Below are 22,931 nucleotides of genomic sequence, written 5' to 3'. Positions count from 1 at the left end.
GTAAGTAGATGTTCTAGATTAAAACTGAGGTGCCATCTCTTATCTTGGATCCACCAGGTATATAGGTGTTCTAGATTAACACTGAGGTGTTTTCAATGGTCTAAATTGACATCAGAATTGACAATACTCTCTGGAAAAATAAGATTGAAAGGGTCCTTGATTAGGATCCTTCAACTTACACAATTTGCATTGATCATTAAAAGAGGTCAAAATAACACAGATAAATGTCTGTTTCAGCTCATCTTCCAAGCTTCAATCAGCTGTTACTCAGCTCCAGCGAACTCTTGGACAAGACAATATGTCCGCCAAACAGTTTGAGAGATTCTGGAATGACTTTGGTCACCCCGCTGCTATGATGTCAGAATGTGACGCAATGTTGAGGCGAAGGCTGCAGGCATTGGTGAACCTCTTGAGCGTGTATGAGGAGGCGCCCTCTGGTGTTGTACTGAACAAGGTCAAGGCCATTGTTCGCAGTGGTTACCTAGTTCGGAAGCAAATACTAGAACTCTCAGGGTTGATTAGAAATACAGAAACAACAACAGGTTTGTTTAAAGATTTGATGAGTTATGGAATAGATATGACAAGAGATTAGTATTATCATCACACCTGACTGAAAGTCGTGATGCACTGTCTGTCCCTTTGTCGTTAACGTTTAAATTTTCACGATCTCTTAAAATACAAGGCCACCACGCAGCCATATTTAAAATGTCATTTTTGTTTACTACATAGCTATTTATGCATATATCATTATGAAATTTAATATGCAGTAAGTATGGAGTATGTGGAATAACATCTTGTATGTATCTTGTAGGGTATTCAACATTGGGGGCTGGGGGGCGCACAGGTGGCCCAATCGTCTAAGGTGCCACAATTTGCTGTGCAGAGTTGCGTCCCTTGATTGTGGGTTCGATACCCGGTTCACTCCGATTATGTGTCTAGGTTTGTCAGCACCTTCCCCGTGCTCGTGGGTTTCACCGAAGTGATAAACGTCCGAGACCTGCATCAGTTCGGGCTTTCCTCCCACATTAAGCTGACACGCCGGGATATAACTGGAATACTGTAAAAAGCGGCGTTAAACCCAACTCACTTACTCACTATTCAACATTGGATTGCGACTGCCAATCTCATAGCTAGATTGTGTAACACGTAATGATAATCTCTGTTTCGCTGTGCACTGATACCAGTGTATGCACCTATACAAAACGTGGGCAAAAGAGCACAGAGCAAATTCTATTCCCTATGTTCAAGGCAATTTGAAATGTGAAATGAAGAAAATGGAAGAAAGAATTGAGTTTCACATAATAGGTATATATTTGATCTATTTCTAGAGAACATTGAAGACTTGTTTGAGAAGGTGAGGACTTGTCTTGGGTGCCACAATCTGCATCTGACCTCGGACACGGACATGTGGACATCGGACAATGTCCCGTCGGCCCCTGAGACCACTGCTGAGCCGATGCTGCCGTTTGGCTGTGTGGAGTTGTGGCCCTTGTTTGAACACCTGAGTGTGATGTCTCACCTGAGTTTGCTACCAGGTGTGCCAGCAGACTCATCTCACCTGTCTCACCTTCAGGACTATTGTCTTCACTACACACCTGACACTTTGTTGCACCTGGAGCTGATGAAGAAAACACAGGTGAGATGGGAAATTGCTGAGGAACAACTGACATATTTATGAAGGAGAAAATACACATGTGTCCCAGTCTTCACATCTTTCTGTGAATCCACACCATGATTCAGTACAATACTCTCTGAACATTTGATTACCGTATTTGACATAATAAGTGCTAATACATTGGCTAGTGAACAATCCCAATTAGCACCCCTTCCGATTGATCAATGTACCCAAGACTTATTTATTTGTGTATAATACGCACTTGTGTGTTACATGCACCCTTAATTATGGGCAATTAAATTCGGGGTAAATACATCTGTCGTATATAAACATTTCAGGCTAAAACCCTGAAATTTATCTTTCAACTCTGTTTTTTTTTTCTCACCAAAATAATATTCTAATAAGAGCCCCCTATTTCTAATTTTGAGAGCGCCCTGGGCGCTTATTACGTCGAATACGGTAATTCATGAACAGTTTCTCAATTTGATCCGGAAGTATAGGTGACTTCATTACCCCATGATTCTTTTAAGAGGCATCTAACAGGATCAGGTGGTCAAGACTCTCTGCCTTGGTTGATGTATGTCATCGTATCCCAACTGCGTATGACCCGTGAAGATTCCGGGATAGAATAGGTCTTCAGCAACCCATGCTTGCCGTAAAAGGCGACTATGCTTGTCGTAAAAGGTGACTAACATGATCGGGTGGTCAGGCTCGCTGACTTGGTTGATACATGTGTTCGATCCCAATTGCGTGGATCGGTGCTCATGATATCCATCTCTGGATTGTCTGATCCAGACTGGATTATTTACAGACCGCCGTCATATAGTTGGAATATTGCTGAGTGCGGCGTTAAACAACAAATCAACCAACCAACCAACCCAACCGCGTATATGATATCCTGATGTCATTCACTGGACTCTCTGATCCAGACTTGATTATTAACAGACTGCTGTCATATAGCTGGAATATTGCTGAGTGCATCTTAAAAAAACAAACTTGTACGAGCCGACTAATATGAGGTCTGAGTGGTGCCAATTGGAGACATGGCTGAGACATGGCTGATGAGCCGTGGTGGGACGGGTCAGGGCTCATGCTGTCGACCATTGGGTCACCGGGCTCACACTCCGTAAATTATTGGCCTCCATGACACATACTACTCAAAAGATGTTAAGGAACACCTGATTCTTTCATATGACTATAGTTAATTTGACATGTTTATAACAGATAAACCATAATCATATGAAAGAATCAGGTGTTCTTTAACTTCTTTTGAGTAGTATAGTTAAAAGTTTGCTTATTATGGCAATGCTGATTGTCATTCATAAAATGCTTAAATTTTGTGATTGGATGAAGGTGAGAAATATCTTTGAAAATTCAATGCTTTTAGTAATTTGTCATTAAATTAAGAATAAGAGATAACTTTCACATTTTATGTATTCTGTTCTTTGTCAGGAACAAGATGCAGGCCGAGATGTGACGTTCTCCAAGAGTATCCTGGATATGCTGTGGAGTAGCACAGCTTCCAGGAACTGTCGCCAGTGGTTACAGTGGAATAAAACAAAGGACGATCAAGCAGAAACAGAAACAGAACTTTCACTGGTAAGCCTCATTGGACAATATATTTCAGTACCATTTCAACTTTCTTTTCATAATTTCTGACTCAAATAATTTGACATGACATCCTCGTATCTTATCTTTTCAGGGTCCAGGAATGTTCCAGACATCGGCTGTTTCCTATTTTGCATTCAGTCTGTTGTCACGTGACCACAGCTGCCAGAGTGAGGCTGAGTGTCTGCCTGTAGATGTCCCCCTGAAACACTTCGACTATCAGCTGAGAGTGTTGGAGTTGATCCGGCAACATGTGTGGAGTCATGCTTCTATCTTAGCCTGTCCAGAGAGAAGTGTCAAGTAAGTACAGATTGTGGAGACTCGGAACTTGTGTCCTAAATTTGGAGTTGATTGTGTCCATGTAACAAATGTTGCATGATGTGTTCCCTGATTTGGACTGCTCCCTTGTGCCTATTATATGTGGAACAGTGTCAAAACTAGTTGCAACAACAGATACATTGTCCAGAGTCAGTTTGTAGTAGGGCTGGGACAAGTCCAAATTTACTACCCGGGCACCCACTCCCTTATTACCTGACCTGGGTACCCAGTGTAGCTCTCAAGAGATGGATACATAATCTCCGATTGGGAATAGTTTGACCGTATCCCTTGACAAAATGTATGTAGATACACATATAAAATGATCTGGTCATCCATACACTGAAGTTGAATGAACTTTTATCTTTATTCAAACATATGAAAGTCTGAAGGAATTGGTGCGTAGTCAGAAAGAAATGCGAACATTAGTGACTTGTAGTGTACTCATGGAGTTCCAGATAATTTTTGAGGGGCACGGGCAGCCCAGTTGTCTAAGGCGCCGCGATTCGCTGTGCAGAGTTGTGTCTCTTGGGCACGCCAGAAACCTATGATTATGGGTTTGAATCCCGGTTTGCCCCAATTATGTTTCTAGGTTTGTCAGCGCCATACCCGTGCTTGTGGGTTTCACCGAAGTGGTAAACGTATGAGACCTGCATCACTTCGGGCTTTCCTCCCACATTAAACTGACACGCCGCGATATAACTGGAATACTGTTAAAAGCGGTGTTAAACCCAAGTCACTCACCCACTCCAGTCAGCAATATTCCATTTTTGTCATTAAACAATATAACCACGGGTCTGGGTAGTCCTGTGGGTACCCGGGTCCTACTCAGTACCCACCCAACCCGAGTACCCGAGTTACCCATCTAGTTACCCAGACCTAGTTTGTATGTATACATTTATTTCAGAAACCAGAAAAGTAAATACTTGTTCAGAAGCTTCATCCATCTCTTGGACTCCATCAAATCGCTACTGACACCAGCTGACAGAGTCCAGTATGCAGCAGTTTTCGATGAGCTGCAGTCATCAGTGAAGCAGACGGCGCTGACGTCTGCTGTGATCAGACGGGCACACAGCTGCCTCCAGTGCGTGACCGACTCCATAGACCCGGCAGCTGTGCCCGTCCTCCACAGAAGCTGTGAGATCCTGCATGACCTGACCCAGGACGATGGTGGGGACAGTCTCAGCAACATCGGGCGGGGTCTGGTCTATGTGGGTCTGTCGCACATGGTCCTGTTGGCTCCCAGAGGACCTGTTGATCCAGTAGAGAAGCAGGCAGTGAAGCTTGAGCATCTTCAAGATGAGGTACATGCCTTCACTGGATCTGTTTGAAGAATTAACATGTGATGTTTTTCCTTAATGTTTTTTTATGTCAAGAATGAAAATAGGTGCATGAAAATCTTGAGAGAACAAAAATTAAACTGTTTCATTGTCAGGGATATCCAAGATGGATTTCCAAGTTGTATTATTGAAAATTTGTTGTATTCCTGTGGTACTTTTGAATCATTGGAAAATAACTGCAATGTTGGTCATGTCACACAGACCAAGTTCAGGTGCGTATTGGAACTTTTGATATCTTTGAAAACTGCACATGGTATGTTTATGAACAACACTTTTAAAATATCTAAAAGACTTATATTGGATATAGCTTCCTTTGTTCATTTTCTGGAATGTATATCTTAGTTTATGTGTACATGTGACCCAGTGATTAAGAAGCTGCAAGCCTCGTTCAGAGTTACCTCCCTTAGTCGCACCAAGATTTCCATATAATGGGTTCAAATCTCAGATTAACCCTGATTGTGTTTTTTGGTTTACCTGTACCATATCTGGGTTTCAAAATGTTTTAATGGTATCACTTTGAGCTTTTCTCCCACGTTACGCTGACATATCGTGATATTGTTGAAATGTCCGAGCTGTGTAATGCCCATTATCTCCTGATTGGTCCACTCCCTGCAGTTGAGTGATGTTGAGGCAGAGCTGGAGGCGGTAGAGATGCAGCTGCAGTTGTTGACGGGGCGGGGTCTGGCGGAGTCGATTTGTCCCCACCCGCGGGTGCGCTTCCTGCTGCAGAGACAACAGACGCTCACCCAGAAGGTCACCGACTTGCAGAAGAGGAAGGTGTATAGACCCCCGGAGTCGCAGGTGGGTTTGATGTGTGTCTGCTCTCAAGACCTCACATTTATGGGCAACTGAACGATGGATTTCATCGTTGATACAGATAATGCCAAAACGTTTTTATTAGACCTTGGGATAGAGGCGATTAAGCTAACTAGTATTGTTGCCACTTGGTATCAGTTTATGTTCCTAGGACCTCATATTTGTCACAAAAGCCAACTGAATTTGGGACTGGGTGGATCCTGATGTTGGTCAGATCTAACTGATTCAGGGTTGTGCCAATAGAGCCTAGGCAAGGATTGTTGCTTTCAAATACAGATTATTCACACTAAATTCTGTCATGATTGTCATGAAGGGTCAGTGTGTACATGAGTCAGTCGTCCTTATTGGTATTGCAGTTCCATCTGTTAGTACAAGACATCACCAGCTTCCTCCAGAGCGTGGGGTCCACCGATCATGTGACAGACCTACTCAGCAAGCTCCTCTCAGCCAATCAGATGCTGCAGGACCAACTCCGAGGTGACATCCCAGCGACCAGCTGCGTCCGGGAGGAGAGAGTGTGGCAGACGACGCTCCACAGGTTCCGGCAGAGGCTGGAGCAGGAATACCCATGCTACAAGGACCTACTGGAACCCTTCACACTGGCCACGCTACAGGTACTGACAGTCAGTGGGGCAGACATGGACAGCCATCTTGAGTTTCATGTTGAAGAGGGTCGGTCGGGTAGCCTAGTGGTTAAAGCGTTCGCTCGTCACGCCGAAGACCCGGGTTCGATTCCCGACATGGGTACAATGTGTGAAGCCGATTTCTGGTGTCCCCCGCCGTGATATTGCTGGAATATTGCTAAAAGCGGCGTAAAATCCCACTCACTCACTCACTCATGTTGAAGAATTTCTGTGTGTAATGAGTAAATATTGAACATTCTTGCAACATCAGACTATGTCATCGGATCATTAAAGAGTATTTTCCCCCAACTGCAGCAATATATGAAGTAAGGTATTCGACGTAATAAGCGCCCAGGGCACTCCCAAAATTAGAAATAGGGGTCCTTATTAGAATAAAATTTGATGATAAATAAACAGAGTTGTAAGATCGTGAATTTTGTGGTTTATGCTGACAGCCTGAAATGAAACAAAAGAAAAGTCTGTGCCTATTATACATGTCAGATTTTAATTGCCCATAATTTAGGGTGCATATAACACACAAGTGCGTATGATCATACACAGAATAAATAAGTAAATAAAGTATAAGTACATTGATCAATAGGAAGGGGTGCCAATTGGGATTGTTCACTAGCCAATATATCAGCAAATATTGCCGTGGGCGCTTATTAGAGCGGGGTACAGTATCCAAGTTACAAGAGTGGAAATACGACCTATTTACACATAATGTTTGTTTCAAGCCCTCAGACGCCTCAATCTAAAGACATGTTCCAATACTAAAGAGACAATGGGAGTCGTTTCTTCTTCACATTTTATGTTTCCGTGAAAATCTGAGTTAGAATAGATCTTCATCAACCCATGCTTGCCATAAAAGGCGACTATGTTTGTTGTAAGAGGCAACTAATGGGATCGGGTGGTCATTTATTCCACTTGCATGGATCGATGCTCATGATGTCAATCATCGATTATTTACAGACTGCCTTCATATTACTGGGATATTGCTGAGTGTGGCATTAAACAACAAACAAACAAACAAACATCACAAGTTATGACACTCCTCCTTTCCTTCCAGGTGTCCCTAGGGATGAGAATGATTGCACAAGAGGTGGATCTGTTGGCACAAAAAGTTAAGGTATGTGGCCCAATACTGCTTGATTTATTGTCAAAAAGATATGACACATTCAAGAAATATATGGCTTGATGTCAAGAGAAACATGATTCTATTTTTGTTTTATTGCAGTTTGAAAGTTTGAGCACCCCAGAGCAGACGGTCATTTGCCTGAGTAGATTCCCAGCTATCCACCCTCAGTCTCCCAGCATGCTCCAGATGGCTGAGATGCTGGTAGCAGACGTCACATGGCGAGCAGTCGGACAATTCACCAAGCAGAGGGAAACAGACACAGCAACTGTCCAGGAGAAAGAAATATGTTCCAAGTAAGTTTTAGACCCATTTGTGTGCCTGTCTCACCTTTGCTTATGCTAAACCACAACACTGACCCTGATTTCTGTCCTACAGGCTTCTGAAAGATGCTGTCTTGTTGGTCAAGACCCACTGCCTGATGTCTGGTGAACTCTCACCTCAGTTGACCTTCACCTTGTCTCGATTGTTTGAGCTGTTTGTGAGGGCGTGGCAGGAGCAGGAGGAGGCGAGGCGGAGGAAGGAGGAGGAGAAACAGGCGTTGTACCGCTACAAGCCCCAGACGCACGGAGACGACCGCAGCGAGGAGCAGAAGGAGGAGGAAGACTTCCGTGCAAGCTTCCCGTCCTTTGAGAAGGTGAGATCACTTCCTTCCCTCATCTCCTCTCTAAGGGGCGGTGGGGTAGCCGAGTTGTTAGAGTTTTCACTTGTCACGCCTCAATTCTTTCCTGTGTGTGTGCTGGAGTGGTCTCATTTCTCTAGCACTTGGGTTGGGTTGTCACACTATAGTCTAGCAAATTTTCATTATTCGTATTCATAATTATCAAATTATATCTATATATTGTATTCATTGACTGATTTCTACAAAAGTATGCGTCCAGTGTAACAGAAGTGTTACTTTCAGGCATTCACCTCTGTTGTAATTATGTGCAGGATTTCGAAGATGTAATTGGGCTGAAGAGCCTGGAAGGAACGGGTGAGGATCAAGAGGAGATAACCCATGATGATGTCTCACTAGGAGTGGACAGAATTAGTCCAAGCGAGATGTCCCTCATTCTCGACTGCCATCGGAAGATATTCACCACCCTGACCAGCACTGAGTGGATCAGAAGACCAGAGCTACCGCAGGTGTTGCCCCAGGACCATGTCCTACCTGCACTAACGAGGTATTCGGTGGCAGCACAGCTGGGCAAGATGGGATGGAATGCCCTAGGTTGGTTCTTTTCATTGACTTTGATGCATGAAGTGTAAGATGTCTTCACATACCGGAATGATGTGCTTCAACAGCTAGGCCCCCATCTTCCCGAGATATCTGTCTATAAAAGTCCTGTTTCCACCCCTGCCGAACCACGCTGGAACTTCATGGCTCGATCGTAGCCCCACCAGTGGCTATTATGAGTTATGTCCCTTCTATGTCCCTCCTATCGATCAATCAGATTCTACCTCTCATATGACATGCATTTGCTTCAAACAAAATGAAGGTGCCTTATCAACACGATCTGATCAATAATCAAGAAGTATTTTGAAATAAGGCGGGGCTAAGTACATCAAATCATCAGATCACCTCGATTAAAAACATGAAAAGATTTGTAAAAGTATCTGTCCTTCTCTGTGGCAAAGGTTCCCAACTTGTGTGATTGTGTCCAGTTCATCAGTCCTTGCTTCCAGACAGCACAGTAGACGTGGAAAGTCTTGGCGGCCACCTGTTGGTGTGTGGGGCGGTTCAGACGTCTGTCCGCGTAGGTCAGTCTGCAGATGGCGAGACGCACAACCCACTTCTGCCTAAGGAATCTCTGGTCTACAACATCTACACAGACTCAAATGTGGCGGAGGTGATCCAGTGTAGACCAGTTCTGACCCGATTTTCAGCCCGTGTATCGGAGTTACAGCAAGAATGGCCTGACCATCCCACCCTGAAAGTAGTAAGTAAATCTCAATATTCCTGGTAATATTACCCACACAAGGTAGGTCAGTGGTCATTGAAAAAAAGATACAACCATTATGTATAAAAAAGTATCATAAAAGACAAAGGACTGATTATTCTCAGTACTTGCACAAAGAATGTCCACTTATAAGCACATTGTTAGAAATAGGAATTTCTAGTCTTTGAATGGTATTTAGAAGTGATACACATTAGGAAGGGAATTTATGGATGGGAACTCCTTTATTATGAGGAAACACAACGTTTCGGGGCATATGCTTACTCCTTCATCAGGTGAATTTCTTTCCCAGTCGTCATGGTGAGTGCAACACATATACTAAACAATATAAGTTAGGGATCATGAATATTTTGGGGGATATTTTTGTGAAATTGTTGTGCTCAGAATTAACAACCAAACAATATCCCTCAAAATATTTATGATCCCTAACTTATTTTCTTCAGTATAGTTATTCAGTATTACCCTACTGTGACTGTTGTCATGACAGCACCCTATTGGTAACTTGCATGTTTAATGGTGTTGTTGTGTTGTTCAGCTGCAGACAATCGTGGACCGGGTGCTGTCCTTCCCTGTAACCTGCCCCGTCATGAAGTTCCTCACCGGCCTTGAGCTGCTGCTGGAAAAGTCCCAGGACTGGGAGGCAAACGCTGCTGCACGTGTCTCCATGGCAACACAACTAGCAGACGTCACCACTATGATAATACAGTGGAGGAAGCTGGAACTTAGGTGGGTGAAACGATCTCATATTACCCAGGAGAAACTGTTACGTGCTATTAAACATCTTAAGTCTGAGTAACACTTGAAGATCCGTGTTAGAATAGGTCTTCAGCAACCCATGCTTGTCGTAAGAGACGTCAATGCTTATTGTAAGAGGCCACTACCGTGATCGGGTGGTCAGTCTTGCTGACTTGGTTGATGCATGTCATCATATCTCAATTATGTAGATCAATGCTCATGATGTCAGTCACTTGATTGTCTGGTCCAGACTTGAATGTTTCTTTAGACGGGGTCATATGGCTGGAATATTGCTGAGTGCAGTGTAAACAAACAAACAAACAAACAAACAAACAAACAAACTTTAGTCTAAGTGAGATGGTATGTAACTACGGAAACTTCAGTAACCTTCTGTGACTATTTTACATAATTACCAGTTGTCACATATAATTTATGTAAAATCACAGTATGGCATGTATTATGATAACAGCAGTCAACAGGTATGAATGGTTTTGTCAATAGTGTTTGTTCATAGTACATTGATCAGTACAGTATTTCATTCCAACATTATTCTACTACAGTTGCTGGAATCGCTCACTTGACACACAGGCAGAGAACGTGCGGAGCAAGGCCTCACAATGGTGGTTCTACATCTATCAACTGATTGGCTCATTCTTGTCACCACAGCAACAGGATGATGTAAGAGGATGGGAGGGTTGCTTAATTAAAACAATGACCAGATTTATATCTGAATATTATGGATTGTAGTGTCAAACAAACTCCCCTTCTTCCAACCCCCTCTTACCACCAACCCCCTCTTACCCCCAACACCCTCTTACACTGACACACTCTTGCTCCGACACACTCTTACTCCCGACACCCTCTTACCCCCAACACCCTCTTACACTGACACACTCTTGCTCCGACACACTCTTACTCTCGACACCCTCTTACCCCCAACACCCTCTTACACTGACACACTCTTACACTGACACACTCTTACTCCCGACACCCTTTTACCCCCAACACCCTCTTACACTGACACACTCTTGCTCCGACACACTCTTACTCCCGACACCCTCTTACACTGACACACTCTTACACTGACACACTCTTGCTCCGACACACTCTTACTCCCGACACACTCTTACCCCCAACACCCTCTTACACTGACACACTCTTGCTCCGACACACTCTTACTCTCGACACCCTCTTACCCCCAACACCCTCTTACACTGACACACTCTTACACTGACACACTCTTACTCCCGACACCCTTTTACCCCCAACACCCTCTTACACTGACACACTCTTGCTCCGACACACTCTTACTCCCGACACCCTCTTACACTGACACACTCTTACACTGACACACTCTTGCTCCGACACACTCTTACTCCCGACACCCTCTTACCCCCAACACCCTCTTACACTGACACACTCTTACACTGACGCACTCTTGCTCCGACACCCTCTTACCCCCAACACCCTCTTACACTGACACACTCTTACCCTGACACACTCTTACCCCGACACCCTCTTACACTGACACACTCTTGCTCCGACACACTCTTACTCCCGACACCCTCTTACCCCCAACACCCTCTTACACTGACACACTCTTACTCCCGACACCCTCTTACCCCAACACCCTCTTACACTGACACACTCTTACCCTGACACACTCTTACCCCGACACCCTCTTACACTGACACACTCTTGCTCCGACACACTCTTACTCCCGACACCCTCTTACCCCCAACACCCTCTTACACTGACACACTCTTACACTGACACACTCTTGCTCCGACACACTCTTACTCCCGACACCCTCTTACCCCCAACACCCTCTTACACTGACACACTCTTACTCCCGACACCCTCTTACCCCAACACCCTCTTACACTGACACACTCTTACCCTGACACACTCTTACCCCGACACCCTCTTACACTGACACACTCTTGCTCCGACACTCTTACTCCCGACACCCTCTTACCCCCAACACCCTCTTACACTGACACACTCTTGCTCCGACACACTCTTACTCCTGACACCCTCTTCCCCCCAACACCCTCTTACACTGACACACCCTTGCTCCGACACACTCTTACCCCCAACACCCTCTTACACTGACACACTCTTGCTCCGACACACTCTTACTCCCGACACCCTCTTACCCCCAACACCCTCTTACACTGACACACTCTTGCTCCGACACACTCTTACTCCCGACACCCTTTTACCCCCAACACCCTCTTACACTGACACACTCTTACCCTGACACACTCTTGCTCCGACACACTCTTACTCCCGACACCCTCTTACCCCCAACACCCTCTTACACTGACACACTCTTGCTCCGACACACTCTTACTCCCGACACCCTTTTACCCCCAACACCCTCTTACACTGACACACTCTTGCTCCGACACACTCTTACTCCTGACACCCTCTTCCCCCCAACACCCTCTTACACTGACACACTCTTACCCTGACACACTCTTGCTCCGACACACTCTTACCCCCAACACCCTCTTACACTGACACACTCTTACCCTGACACCCTCTTACACTGACACACTCTTGCTCCGACACACTCTTACTCCCGACACCCTCTTACCCCCAACACCCTCTTACACTGACACACTCTTGCTCCGACACACTCTTACTCCCGACACCCTTTTACCCCCAACACCCTCTTACACTGACACACTCTTGCTCCGACACACTCTTACCCCTGACACTCTCTTACCCTGACACCCTCTTACCCCCAACACCCTCTTACACTGACACCCTCTTGCTCCGACACACTCTTACTCCCGACACCCTCTTACCCCCAACACCCTCTTACACTGACACACTCTTGCTCCGACACACTCTTACTCCTGACACTCTCTTACCCTGACACCCTCTTACCCCCAACACCCTCTTACACTGACACACTCTTGCTCCGACACACTCTTACCCCGACACCCTCTTGCTCCGACACACTCTTACCCCTGACACACTCTTACCCCGACACCCTCTGACAGCCTCTTACTCTTCACCCAGATTCCAGAGCCGTCTGCTGAAGATATACTGAAATCTCTGGAACAGTTCTTGGAGACCTCCAGTCTGGGAGAGTTCCGCTGCCGTCTGGAGCTGGTGTACACGTTCCATTGTCAGTTGACTCACATGGACAAGTCGCCTAAACAAGGTATGTCAGTTGTGACAGTGTGCAGCCACAATGTGGAGTTAATGATTTGTCCGTGATGTGATGGTACGAATATTCATGGCTGGAGCTGTCTTTCCTACCAGTCTTTTAGAGAGGATGTAATGCAGTAAACTACGGTTATAACGAACTCAAAGGCACCACTAAGTTTATTTTGGTATAACTGTAGTTTGTTATAAGCATATTCAGCACCAAAAGACCAAAAGACAGTTCGATATAAGCGTGTTCGTTATAAACATAGTTTACTGCACTTTTCTTGTTCTGAAGGAAGTTTTGTATACATTGTCACATGCTCAACAATGTTATTTTGTTTCGAGCTCTTGTTGAGCCCTTGGATGTCCTTGTGCCAACAGGGCAGAGTAGTGTCCCTTTACCATGTCAGGATCCTCTGGGCCTGGGTATGAATCCTAGATTTATCCCAGCTATTATCTTTAGTCTGCCAGCATCATATGTACCTAGCTATGTACACACTTGGGTTTTACCAACTTTGCAAATGTCTCTGTCACATAACTAACTCACTCACTCCACCATTGTGATCTTTGTCTCCATACACTGACAATGTTATTGTCTAGGCATCCAACAAGTCATCCAAGGTTTGTTCAATAAACACATTATTAGCTAATTGAGTATGAAGTGTCTCTCTTGACAGACTGGATATGTTTCAGACGTATTGTTGAATCTGCTGTGGAATGTGTACCAGTTCTACGGGCAGTTTCTGGACGGAGTGGAGGCAGACGTGACACGCCAGAGGGCGCCCATTGAGAGAGAGCTGAAGGTATAGCGAGGATCTAGAGCTTGAGTCATGTCTGTTCAATGTGGGTGACTCAGGAAAATTTGATGGTGACATATGACCTGAGCACATGACTTAACTGATATACAATCTGTGGATTCACTTTGTGGATTGGGCCCTGATATTAGTACTTGTTGGTCTTTTGTTTGTTTGGGGAACTTGTCTATGGCAATGATATGGTCTTATGTCAGTGATGATCTTTTCACATGGAATTGTGCCAAACTTAGTTGTGTTGAACTTTGTTGTGTTGAACTAGGTTGTGTCGAACTTTGATGTGTTGAACTTACAGTTGTCTTGAAGTAAAAGCATGGCTCCTGCGTGTTCCTTCTTTATTCATCATTTTCAGTTGTGTAGAACCTCTGATAACTAAAAGTATTTAGTAGGTCCCTCCAACTTCGACACAACAGTGTTTGACTGTACCTGGACAAATATTGCCAGGGTAAATGTACCGTGGAAAACTTTTCAAAGTAAAAAAGTAAAAGTAAAAACTGTTCCATAGGAATGAACCTTTCATAAGGAGTCCATAAAAGGCGACTATGCTTGTCGTAAAAGGCGACTAACGGGATCGGGTGGTCAGGTTCGCTGACTTGGTTGATGTATGTCATCAATCCCAATTGTGTGGATCGATGCTCATGATGTCAATCACTGGATTGTCTGGTACAGAATCGATTATTTACAGACCGCCGTCATATAGCTGGAATATTGCTGAGTGCGGCCTAAAACAACAAACCAACCAACCAAAGGAACAGTCTCACTCCAGGAACAGACACTGTGTCAGTCAGGTTCCATGTTGCAGTTGTAGTTACTTCGGGGAGACGCTCGGATCTCGATGTACAATCTACATCCTGTTGATGTTGTTGCAGGGCTTCGTGAAGATAGCACGGTGGAATGACATGAGCTACTGGGCCTTGAAGCAGACGACGGAGAAGACTCACAAGACTGTACACAAATACTCCAAGGCCTTCCAGGTACATATCAGGCAGCACAGGGGGATTGAAGAGCTTCATGATTTCTTCTTTTATATATTACAATTTCTTTCTTGTCATGCTTAATTACAAAAGTTAAACACTTTATAAGATTGAAGTATAAGAGGCCCAGTGCCACATGCTTGTAAACAGTCTAGTTATTATGTATTCAAGCAGTTATAGGGAATTATCTTGAATTCCAAACTTGGCATGAAAATTTTGAAAAAAACTTTTTGGGTTCAAAATTGAATTTTGTTAAAAAAAATTTCCTAAATTCAAAAGTAAATTAAAATTGTCTTCAATGCAATATTGTTAAACTGAGAATTAAAGCCTTTTCCTCTCTGTCGGTCCTGTTATTAGTGAAACACATTCACTTCACTAATGTTAGTTATGAATAGATTATATAAGCAGAGATTTCTTATGATTACACAAGGTACAATGTGGGAAGCCCATTTCTGGTGTCCCCGGCCGTGATATTGCTGGAATATTGCTAAAAGCGGCGTAAAACCATACTCACTCACTCACTATGATTACACAAAGTGTTTTGTCACTTTTATGTCATTATAGTTGTGAGCATGAATTGGGAGATGCTTGATTCCATTTTTGTCTGAAATTTGCTGCAGACTTTAGGACAAATACTGGCCTCTAATCAGGATAATCTAATATAGATAAAATTCCTGAATTAGCAGCAGTTAAATTACACATTTTGTTCATTGTTCTAGGATATTGGCATAAATTTGATCTTTCAAATGGAAAAATAGTAGTTATATTGTCACTGCCAAGTGTCGCAGTCTTTGGTAGTGAGTTGCAATAAGTTATCCTGGAGTATTTGTTTGAAAAGTATCCTGTTCTTATTGATCTTGATCATTTGCCTTGTCCAGACAATATTACAAAAACCAGTTCGAGACCTCCTGACAGAGAAGGGAGATAACTCAGACCTGGCAAGTGATCCACAAGTCAGCTGTGGAGACAGACTACAGGAATACAGTCGTAAAGCTGCCAGCAAGATGCTTGTCAAACAGGTAGGCTTGGCGCCATGTTGACTTTGTGCGTAATGACATCTTTTGTTAAGGACAGACTATTATGGTTCCAAACATTCCTAACATTTTTTTCGGAGTATATTCTTATTTCATCAGGTGATGAAGGAGTAAGTATATACTCCGAAACGTTGTGTTCCTCATCATAAAGAAGTTGACATCCCTACATTCTCTTCCTAATGATAACTGTTGTTTGGGACGACCTCTGTGGTCTAGTGGTAGAGAGTCAGTCCGCAGGCTTAAGGTCCGGGGTTCGATCCCCGGCTGCGTCACACCAAAGATGTTAAAATATGGTACTTGTTGTTACCCTGTCTGGCACTCAGCATTAAGGGGCTAAAACAAGGACTGGTTTGCTCAGGGTCAGTATGCTGTGTCTGAGTAGGGTATCCATGTTAAACGGCGGCATGATATATAAGTGTGCTAGTGTAAGAGTGAATATTATCCTACCCTATTTTTTATCCCGGGGATGAAATTCTCTTGTGTCAGGATGATTCTCCCTAGTGAGTTTGAACCCATACCAGTGTGTTTAATCCTATCATATGCTATACTCTAGAGTAAAACTTATAGGATATAATGTTTGCTTACACTAGCGCAATAAATCGGCATCAATTCCGACTAGTACAAGAGAGAGAGAGAGAGAGAGAGAGATATTAAACTCCATTTCACCTCTTCTCACCTCATCTCACCTCACTGTTGTTTGGTTTTTCAGAACGTGTGACATGTCCTCCATGTCTCTATGTCAAATAATATCATATCTATGTTTAGACATGAGGACATGTCTGTTTTTATACACACAATTTATTTACAACATAATCCAGTTGAGCATATTCACTGAGCAAGGGTTTGAGAGTCTAGACATATGACAATGTAATTTACTTATGTTCATTATTACATCTGCCCAGAAACCTCAGCCTGACACAGCCACAGTTCCTGCATCAGCTGGCAGCCTGCAGTCCCGTCTGCCGTCCCTGACGACGCGGGTCCAGAAACACTGGAGGAGAACACTGTCCAACATGCGGTACACCCAGCTCACCACTGTCCTGGATGAGTTCACAGGGGAGATAATCGAGTCTGTACACGAGCTTCAGGCCAAGGAAGTCACGCCGGTCAGTTGAAACACCTCCCATAGAGGTTCTTGGACAGAATAGGTCCCCTGTCACCTACAGTTATGATAAGAGACTTACAACATATTTAAAATATGGAGGTTTATGCTTACAGTGGGTGTCATGGCTTCTTTGTGAGTCCCTGATTGCATGAAATGTTGTTCAATCTGTAAACCCCTTGTTTGTCCAGGGTCAGTGACCCTTTATAAAGTTAACAAGGCCACTACTATTCTATAATATAAGATCTTACACGCTAAAAGATCAAAGGCGCCGACACTACTTTGTCTTCCAATAAGGGACACTATTTGAGTAACTTCATAATGCTATATGCAATAAACAAGAAGATATGCATAAAGTTGTACGTTTTCTTACTTTCATAATGGGCTGACATGAAAAATCTTTTGAAAAGCACACTCACAGAGAGGCAAGCATCCTCGCGCTTTAACTATAATAGTTCAGGGCTAAACTTTACTACACTTCACATGGGGGTTGAGGAAACTGTATGTCTTAAGTAATAAGCTATGAATGAGTGAATGGTAGATGATGTAAGTTCAGTCTCTATTGTCAGGACATGTATTAACTCTTGTTGTTACCATGGTTACAGGGTCTTGACAAAGAGCACCAGAAGTCCGAAGCAAAGCTGATGAACCTCCGGAAGAGGAAGAGTCTAGCTGATTTGTTCCAGCATCTCACAACAGCAGGTGTGTAGCAGAGTAGAGTATGACATCTTGGTGTGCACTTTCAGAATATGTTCAATGTGGTGTTGACTGACTTTGTGTCCGCTGTGTGAACTTTGAGAATATGTTCTATTGGGTGTTGACTGACTTTGTTTCTGGTGTGCACTTTGAGACTATGTTCTATTGGGTGTTGACTGACTTTATTTCTGGTGTGCACTTTGAGAATATGTTCTATTGGGTGTTGACTGACATTATTTCTGGTGTGCACTTTGAGAATATGTTCTATTGGGTGTTGACTGACTTTATTTCTGCTGTGCACTTTGAGAATATGTTCTATTGGGTGTTGACTGACTTTATTTCTGCTGTGCACTTTGAGAATATGTTCTATTGGGTGTTGACTGACTTTATTTCTGGTGTGCACTTTGAGACTATGTTCTATTAGGTGTTGACTGACTTTATTTCTGCTGTGCACTTTGAGAATATGTTCTATTGGGTGTTGACTGACTTTATTTCTGGTGTGCACTTTGAGAATATGTTCTATTGGGTGTTGACTGACTTTATTTCTGCTGTGCACTTTGAGAATATGTTCTATTGGGTGTTGACTGATTTTATTTCTGCTGTGCACTTTGAGAATATGTTGTGTTGACTGACTTTATTTCTGCTGTGCACTTTGAGAATATATTGTGTTGACTGACTTTATTTCTGCTGTGCACTTTGAGAATATGTTCTATGTTGTGTTGACTGACTTTATTTCTGCTGTGCACTTTGAGAATATGTTGTGTTGACTGACTTTATTTCTGCTGTGCACTTTGAGAATATGTTGTGTTGACTGACTTTATTTCTGCTGTGCACTTTGAGAATATGTTGTGTTGACTGACTTTGTTTCTGCTGTTTATAGGGCTGTCCTACAGGAAGGGGTTGACAATGGCAGAAGACACGGGGAAGGCGATGCTGGTGTCTCCCATTGATGTTGTTGCGGGTGTTGAGGAAGAGTCGACGTAAGTTATCATGTATGAAGTGGGCGGGGGTGGGGGTGGGGGCTGGTTGTACATTCACTCGTCAATTCGAAGGCCCCAGGTTCAATTCCCCACATGGGTACAACGTAAAGCCCATCCGTTTCTAGTGTTTCCCACAGGGATATTGCTGGAATATTGCTTGCTGAGAGCGGTGTTATACCGCATACTCGCATGCGCGCTCGTTCGGTAACTCACTCTCACTCACTCACTCTGGGTGTGGTCAGGACTATCCTGCATCAAAGGTTACCGGTTATCAGGGATGAAGGCATGTGACGGTTTGTCTGTGTGAAACTTAAATTCAGATATATTCAAAACATGATTGACTGGATAGAAGGCTAAATTGAATGATGGTTGAAACAAGATGATATATGTCAGATGGTTGATACAAGATGATATATGTCAGATGGTTGATACAAGATGATATATGTCAGATGGTTGATACAAGATGATATATGTCAGATGGTGGATACAAGATGATAAATGTCAGATGCTTGATAGAAGATGATATATGTCAAATGGTTGATGTGTCAGAGAGTTGATGTCTGAAGGTTGATACCCGATGGCTGGTGTATGATGAGTTGATGTTTCAGGGAGCTGTCTGGACTGTGGAGTGGCTGCCTCAAGTACTACTACCGCTGTGTGGCCAGGCGGGCCAGGCTGACAGCTGCTCTACACACACCTTCCAAGGTACACCTGGGATACTGGGAGATGCTCTCTGACCTGCAGTTATTTATTGCAGGGGGCGGTGGGGTAGCCTAGTGGTTAAAGCGTTCACTCGTCACGCTGAAGACCCGGGTTCCAATCCGCCCATGGGTACAATGTGTGAAGCCAATTTCTAGGCTCCCATTGCTGGAATATTGCTTAAAGCAATGTAATACCATGCTCACTCACTCACCCAACTGTATGGATCATTGCTTATCATATAAATCACTGGATTGTCTGGTCCTGACTTGATTGTTTACAGGCAGCTGTCATATAGCCAGAATATTGCGGAGTGCAGCATAGATCAACAAACAGACAAACAACTGATTTAGTTTCGTTTCATGTTTGTTCACCTGAAAGAGCGATTTTTCCCAAAACCTGTACCCAAGAATGGAAGGTACTAATTATAGTCATTGCGCACTGTTCACAAGAAACTAGGGTGTGATGGAATGTTATGGGAAAGACACCAGACTTGTTGAACAGAATAGGCAGCTGCTGTAGTACGTTGTGACAGATAACTAGGACAGGGTGATGTTTGTTTCAGGAACTTGGTCTCGGTAACATCAGCCGATGTCGAGGGTTCGTGGAGCACCTGATGCACATCCTGACCGGGCAGCACCAGGAGTTGTCAGCCATCTTCAAGCAGTACCTCCAACTTAGGTCAGACACAGCATGGATGGCCGGCAGCTGCAATGTTTTATCTACTTTGGAGCCGGGGGGGTAGTTCCTCAAAAAATCCCTGCCCAAGTAAATTCAAGTCCAAATAGACTAATATGCCCTAGTTAATTGATGCTTCAATTTGAATTACAATAGATTACAATATCTGATCTATGGTGGAAAATATCGCAGACCAAATTGAGCAGGATTCGTTGTTACCTCGTTATTGCACATAGTCACAAACCTGTCATAGAAGAAGGTCAAATATGTCTCTGTTTTCAGGAAACTGATGGCGTCAGTGAGCAAGCTGCAGATCAAAGCCAGTCTTCCTCCACAGAAGAAAACCAGAGAATGGATAGTGAGTAACTGTAATGTTCTTACCATCTTCCTGAGGCAAGGAAGTTGCCTGACTATAACAGTCCAGTTTCTTCCCTTGCCAATCTGTAAGTAATCTTTAGTAGTGCCCACCATATCAGACTGAAAATGTGCTGGACATATTTTCTTGTGACAACAGCAGCACAGAAGGGGTGTTTGAATGCTAGTAACTACTATCAAAAAAGGTTGAGTTTCATCGACATTTCAACTAAGTTTGCTCGATCTCTGAAATCAAATTTAACTTGTTGTGTATGATTTGATAAGCGCCCACCCTTTGTCAGGTTTCTTAGCGAACAGGGTCCTTATTACATTGAATATGATATACTTATATTGTAGAGTTGATTATAACTACAGGAGGTTTGTGTGAGATGATATGTCCGACAGTGCCTCATGCTTGCTTTAAGACCTGATACAGGCGTGGTACATGACCTGATACAGGCGTGGTACATGACCTGATACAGGCATGGTACATGACCTGATATAGGTGTGGTACATGACCTGATACAGGCGTGGTACATGACCTGATACAGGTGTGGTACATGACCTGATACAGGCGTGGTACATGACCTGATACAGGCGTGGTACATGACCTGATACAGGCGTGGTACATGACCTGATACAGGTATAGAACATGACCTGATACAGGCATGGTACATGACCTGATACAGGTATAGAACATGACCTGATACAGGCGTGGTACATGACCTGATACAGGCATAGAACATGACCTGATACAGGCATGGTACATGACCTGATACAGGTATAGAACATGACCTGTTACAGGTATAGAACATGACCTGATACAGGCATGGTACATGACCTGATACAGGTATAGAACATGACCTGATACAGGTATAGAACATGACCTGATACAGGCGTGGTACATGACCTGATACAGGTATAGAACATGACCTGATACAGGCATGGTACATGACCTGATACAGGTATAGAACATGACCTGTTACAGGTATAGAACATGACCTGATACAGGCGTGGTACATGACCTGATACAGGTATAGAACATGACCTGATACAGGCGTGGTACATGACCTGACACAGGTATAGAACATGACCTGATACAGGCGTGGAACATGACCTGGGCTTCCTTCCACGACATGATCTTATCACTACTGTTGTGACTCCAATACTCAAACATGTAGTGCTAAGTGAGTATTGGTTAATGCTGATTCCAGCAAGATTACAGGAGGGACAACAGAAATGGTTTCACATATCGTACCCATGTTGGGAGCCAATAGGACCTTTTGTACAAAGGTCACTGTGTGAAATGAGTCACTAGCATAGATCATTGCTCATGCTATTCACCACTGGTCCTGATTCTTGCAGGCCGTCATGATATAGTTGTAATAACTGACTAGGACATTCACTTGGTGACTCTGATGCATGATGGTCGGTGAATCTGGTTTTCTATAATTTTTCAGGACAAACTGAAACATCTGTCTGTGCAGCTGTTGGAGGGTTTGAACCAGTACCTGGTGCTGTTGTACACATGCCCCCAGCAGGTGGACGGAGCTCGGCTGTACCCGTCCCCCTACCCTCCAGAAGAGTTGTCTCCCATGGCACTGCTCCACCAGGGGGATGAAGGGTGGACCAGCTGTGTGCAGACGGTCAGGGTAAGTTGGATCAATCAGTGCATGGCATGATGATTTCCAAAGGAAAGAGTTCACTTTTTTCGTTCGTATCTGATGTTTGATGCACTGAACGTATTGTCTTCATTTTGTGCAGGACATGTTGAAAGTGGCTGAGGCAGAACAAGGCAAAGTGTTGGCGATAGAGCATGTTTGCTATCAGTGGTGAGTGTCTTTCTACATGTAGTGACGTGTACCGTCACTGTTATCTTCGACCATGTTTTTCCTAAATGATAAAGTTCGAAAGTTTATGTCAATGTCCTGTAGGAATTTGAGAAATAAGTATTGATGATGCCTGAGGGAGGAGCGTCCATGTACTGGGATCCTACGATGGTCAAACATAATTCAGATATTAAGCCTGCATTGTCCTCTTACATCGAGCTGACACATATATTAATGGGTCATATATTACAGTAAGGAGGGAGATAGGAGGTTTTTGATACACTGAAAATAATGACCCTCTTCTAATGCTTGGCATATTTTTGGATGACCCTTCCTTTGTCCAGGTACATATTTTAAACACCATTCCTGAAAATATTAAAAAATGCAAAGGCACTTTGTTTTATTATTAAATGTACATTTTTGCATGATCCTCCCCAAATGCGTATACCGGTATTATTTTTGTAGGACCCTCCCTTGGTTC

The 22,931-nt window shown here is 43.7% G+C and overlaps 1 protein-coding gene across 1 annotated transcript in view; it reads left to right on the top strand.

The window, feature by feature from the left end:
- Nucleotides 1-22,931, top strand: part of LOC139475907 (midasin-like) — a 141,470-nt gene that overhangs the window by 96,776 nt on the left and 21,763 nt on the right. The window contains exons 52-77 of the mRNA XM_071259124.1: nt 238-542; nt 1,329-1,636; nt 3,068-3,214; nt 3,318-3,523; nt 4,446-4,842; nt 5,494-5,679; nt 6,051-6,308; nt 7,387-7,446; nt 7,555-7,748; nt 7,831-8,089; nt 8,386-8,665; nt 9,121-9,374; nt 9,928-10,118; nt 10,688-10,805; nt 13,161-13,305; nt 13,986-14,095; nt 14,974-15,078; nt 15,957-16,097; nt 17,015-17,218; nt 17,820-17,916; nt 18,791-18,890; nt 19,499-19,595; nt 20,155-20,270; nt 20,550-20,625; nt 22,082-22,273; nt 22,386-22,453. Coding sequence (XP_071115225.1) covers nt 238-542; nt 1,329-1,636; nt 3,068-3,214; nt 3,318-3,523; nt 4,446-4,842; nt 5,494-5,679; nt 6,051-6,308; nt 7,387-7,446; nt 7,555-7,748; nt 7,831-8,089; nt 8,386-8,665; nt 9,121-9,374; nt 9,928-10,118; nt 10,688-10,805; nt 13,161-13,305; nt 13,986-14,095; nt 14,974-15,078; nt 15,957-16,097; nt 17,015-17,218; nt 17,820-17,916; nt 18,791-18,890; nt 19,499-19,595; nt 20,155-20,270; nt 20,550-20,625; nt 22,082-22,273; nt 22,386-22,453 — 4,614 coding nt within the window. The remainder of the gene's footprint in view (nt 1-237; nt 543-1,328; nt 1,637-3,067; nt 3,215-3,317; nt 3,524-4,445; nt 4,843-5,493; nt 5,680-6,050; nt 6,309-7,386; nt 7,447-7,554; nt 7,749-7,830; nt 8,090-8,385; nt 8,666-9,120; nt 9,375-9,927; nt 10,119-10,687; nt 10,806-13,160; nt 13,306-13,985; nt 14,096-14,973; nt 15,079-15,956; nt 16,098-17,014; nt 17,219-17,819; nt 17,917-18,790; nt 18,891-19,498; nt 19,596-20,154; nt 20,271-20,549; nt 20,626-22,081; nt 22,274-22,385; nt 22,454-22,931) is intronic.

Source organism: Haliotis cracherodii, unplaced genomic scaffold (assembly GCF_022045235.1).
Source record: "Haliotis cracherodii isolate W230 unplaced genomic scaffold, xgHalCrac1.p SCAF_3, whole genome shotgun sequence".
In the NCBI taxonomy this organism is placed as follows: Eukaryota; Metazoa; Mollusca; class Gastropoda; order Lepetellida; family Haliotidae; genus Haliotis; species Haliotis cracherodii.
Note: the sequence above shows the minus strand (reverse complement) of the source record. Positions and strands in the feature narration are given on the sequence as shown.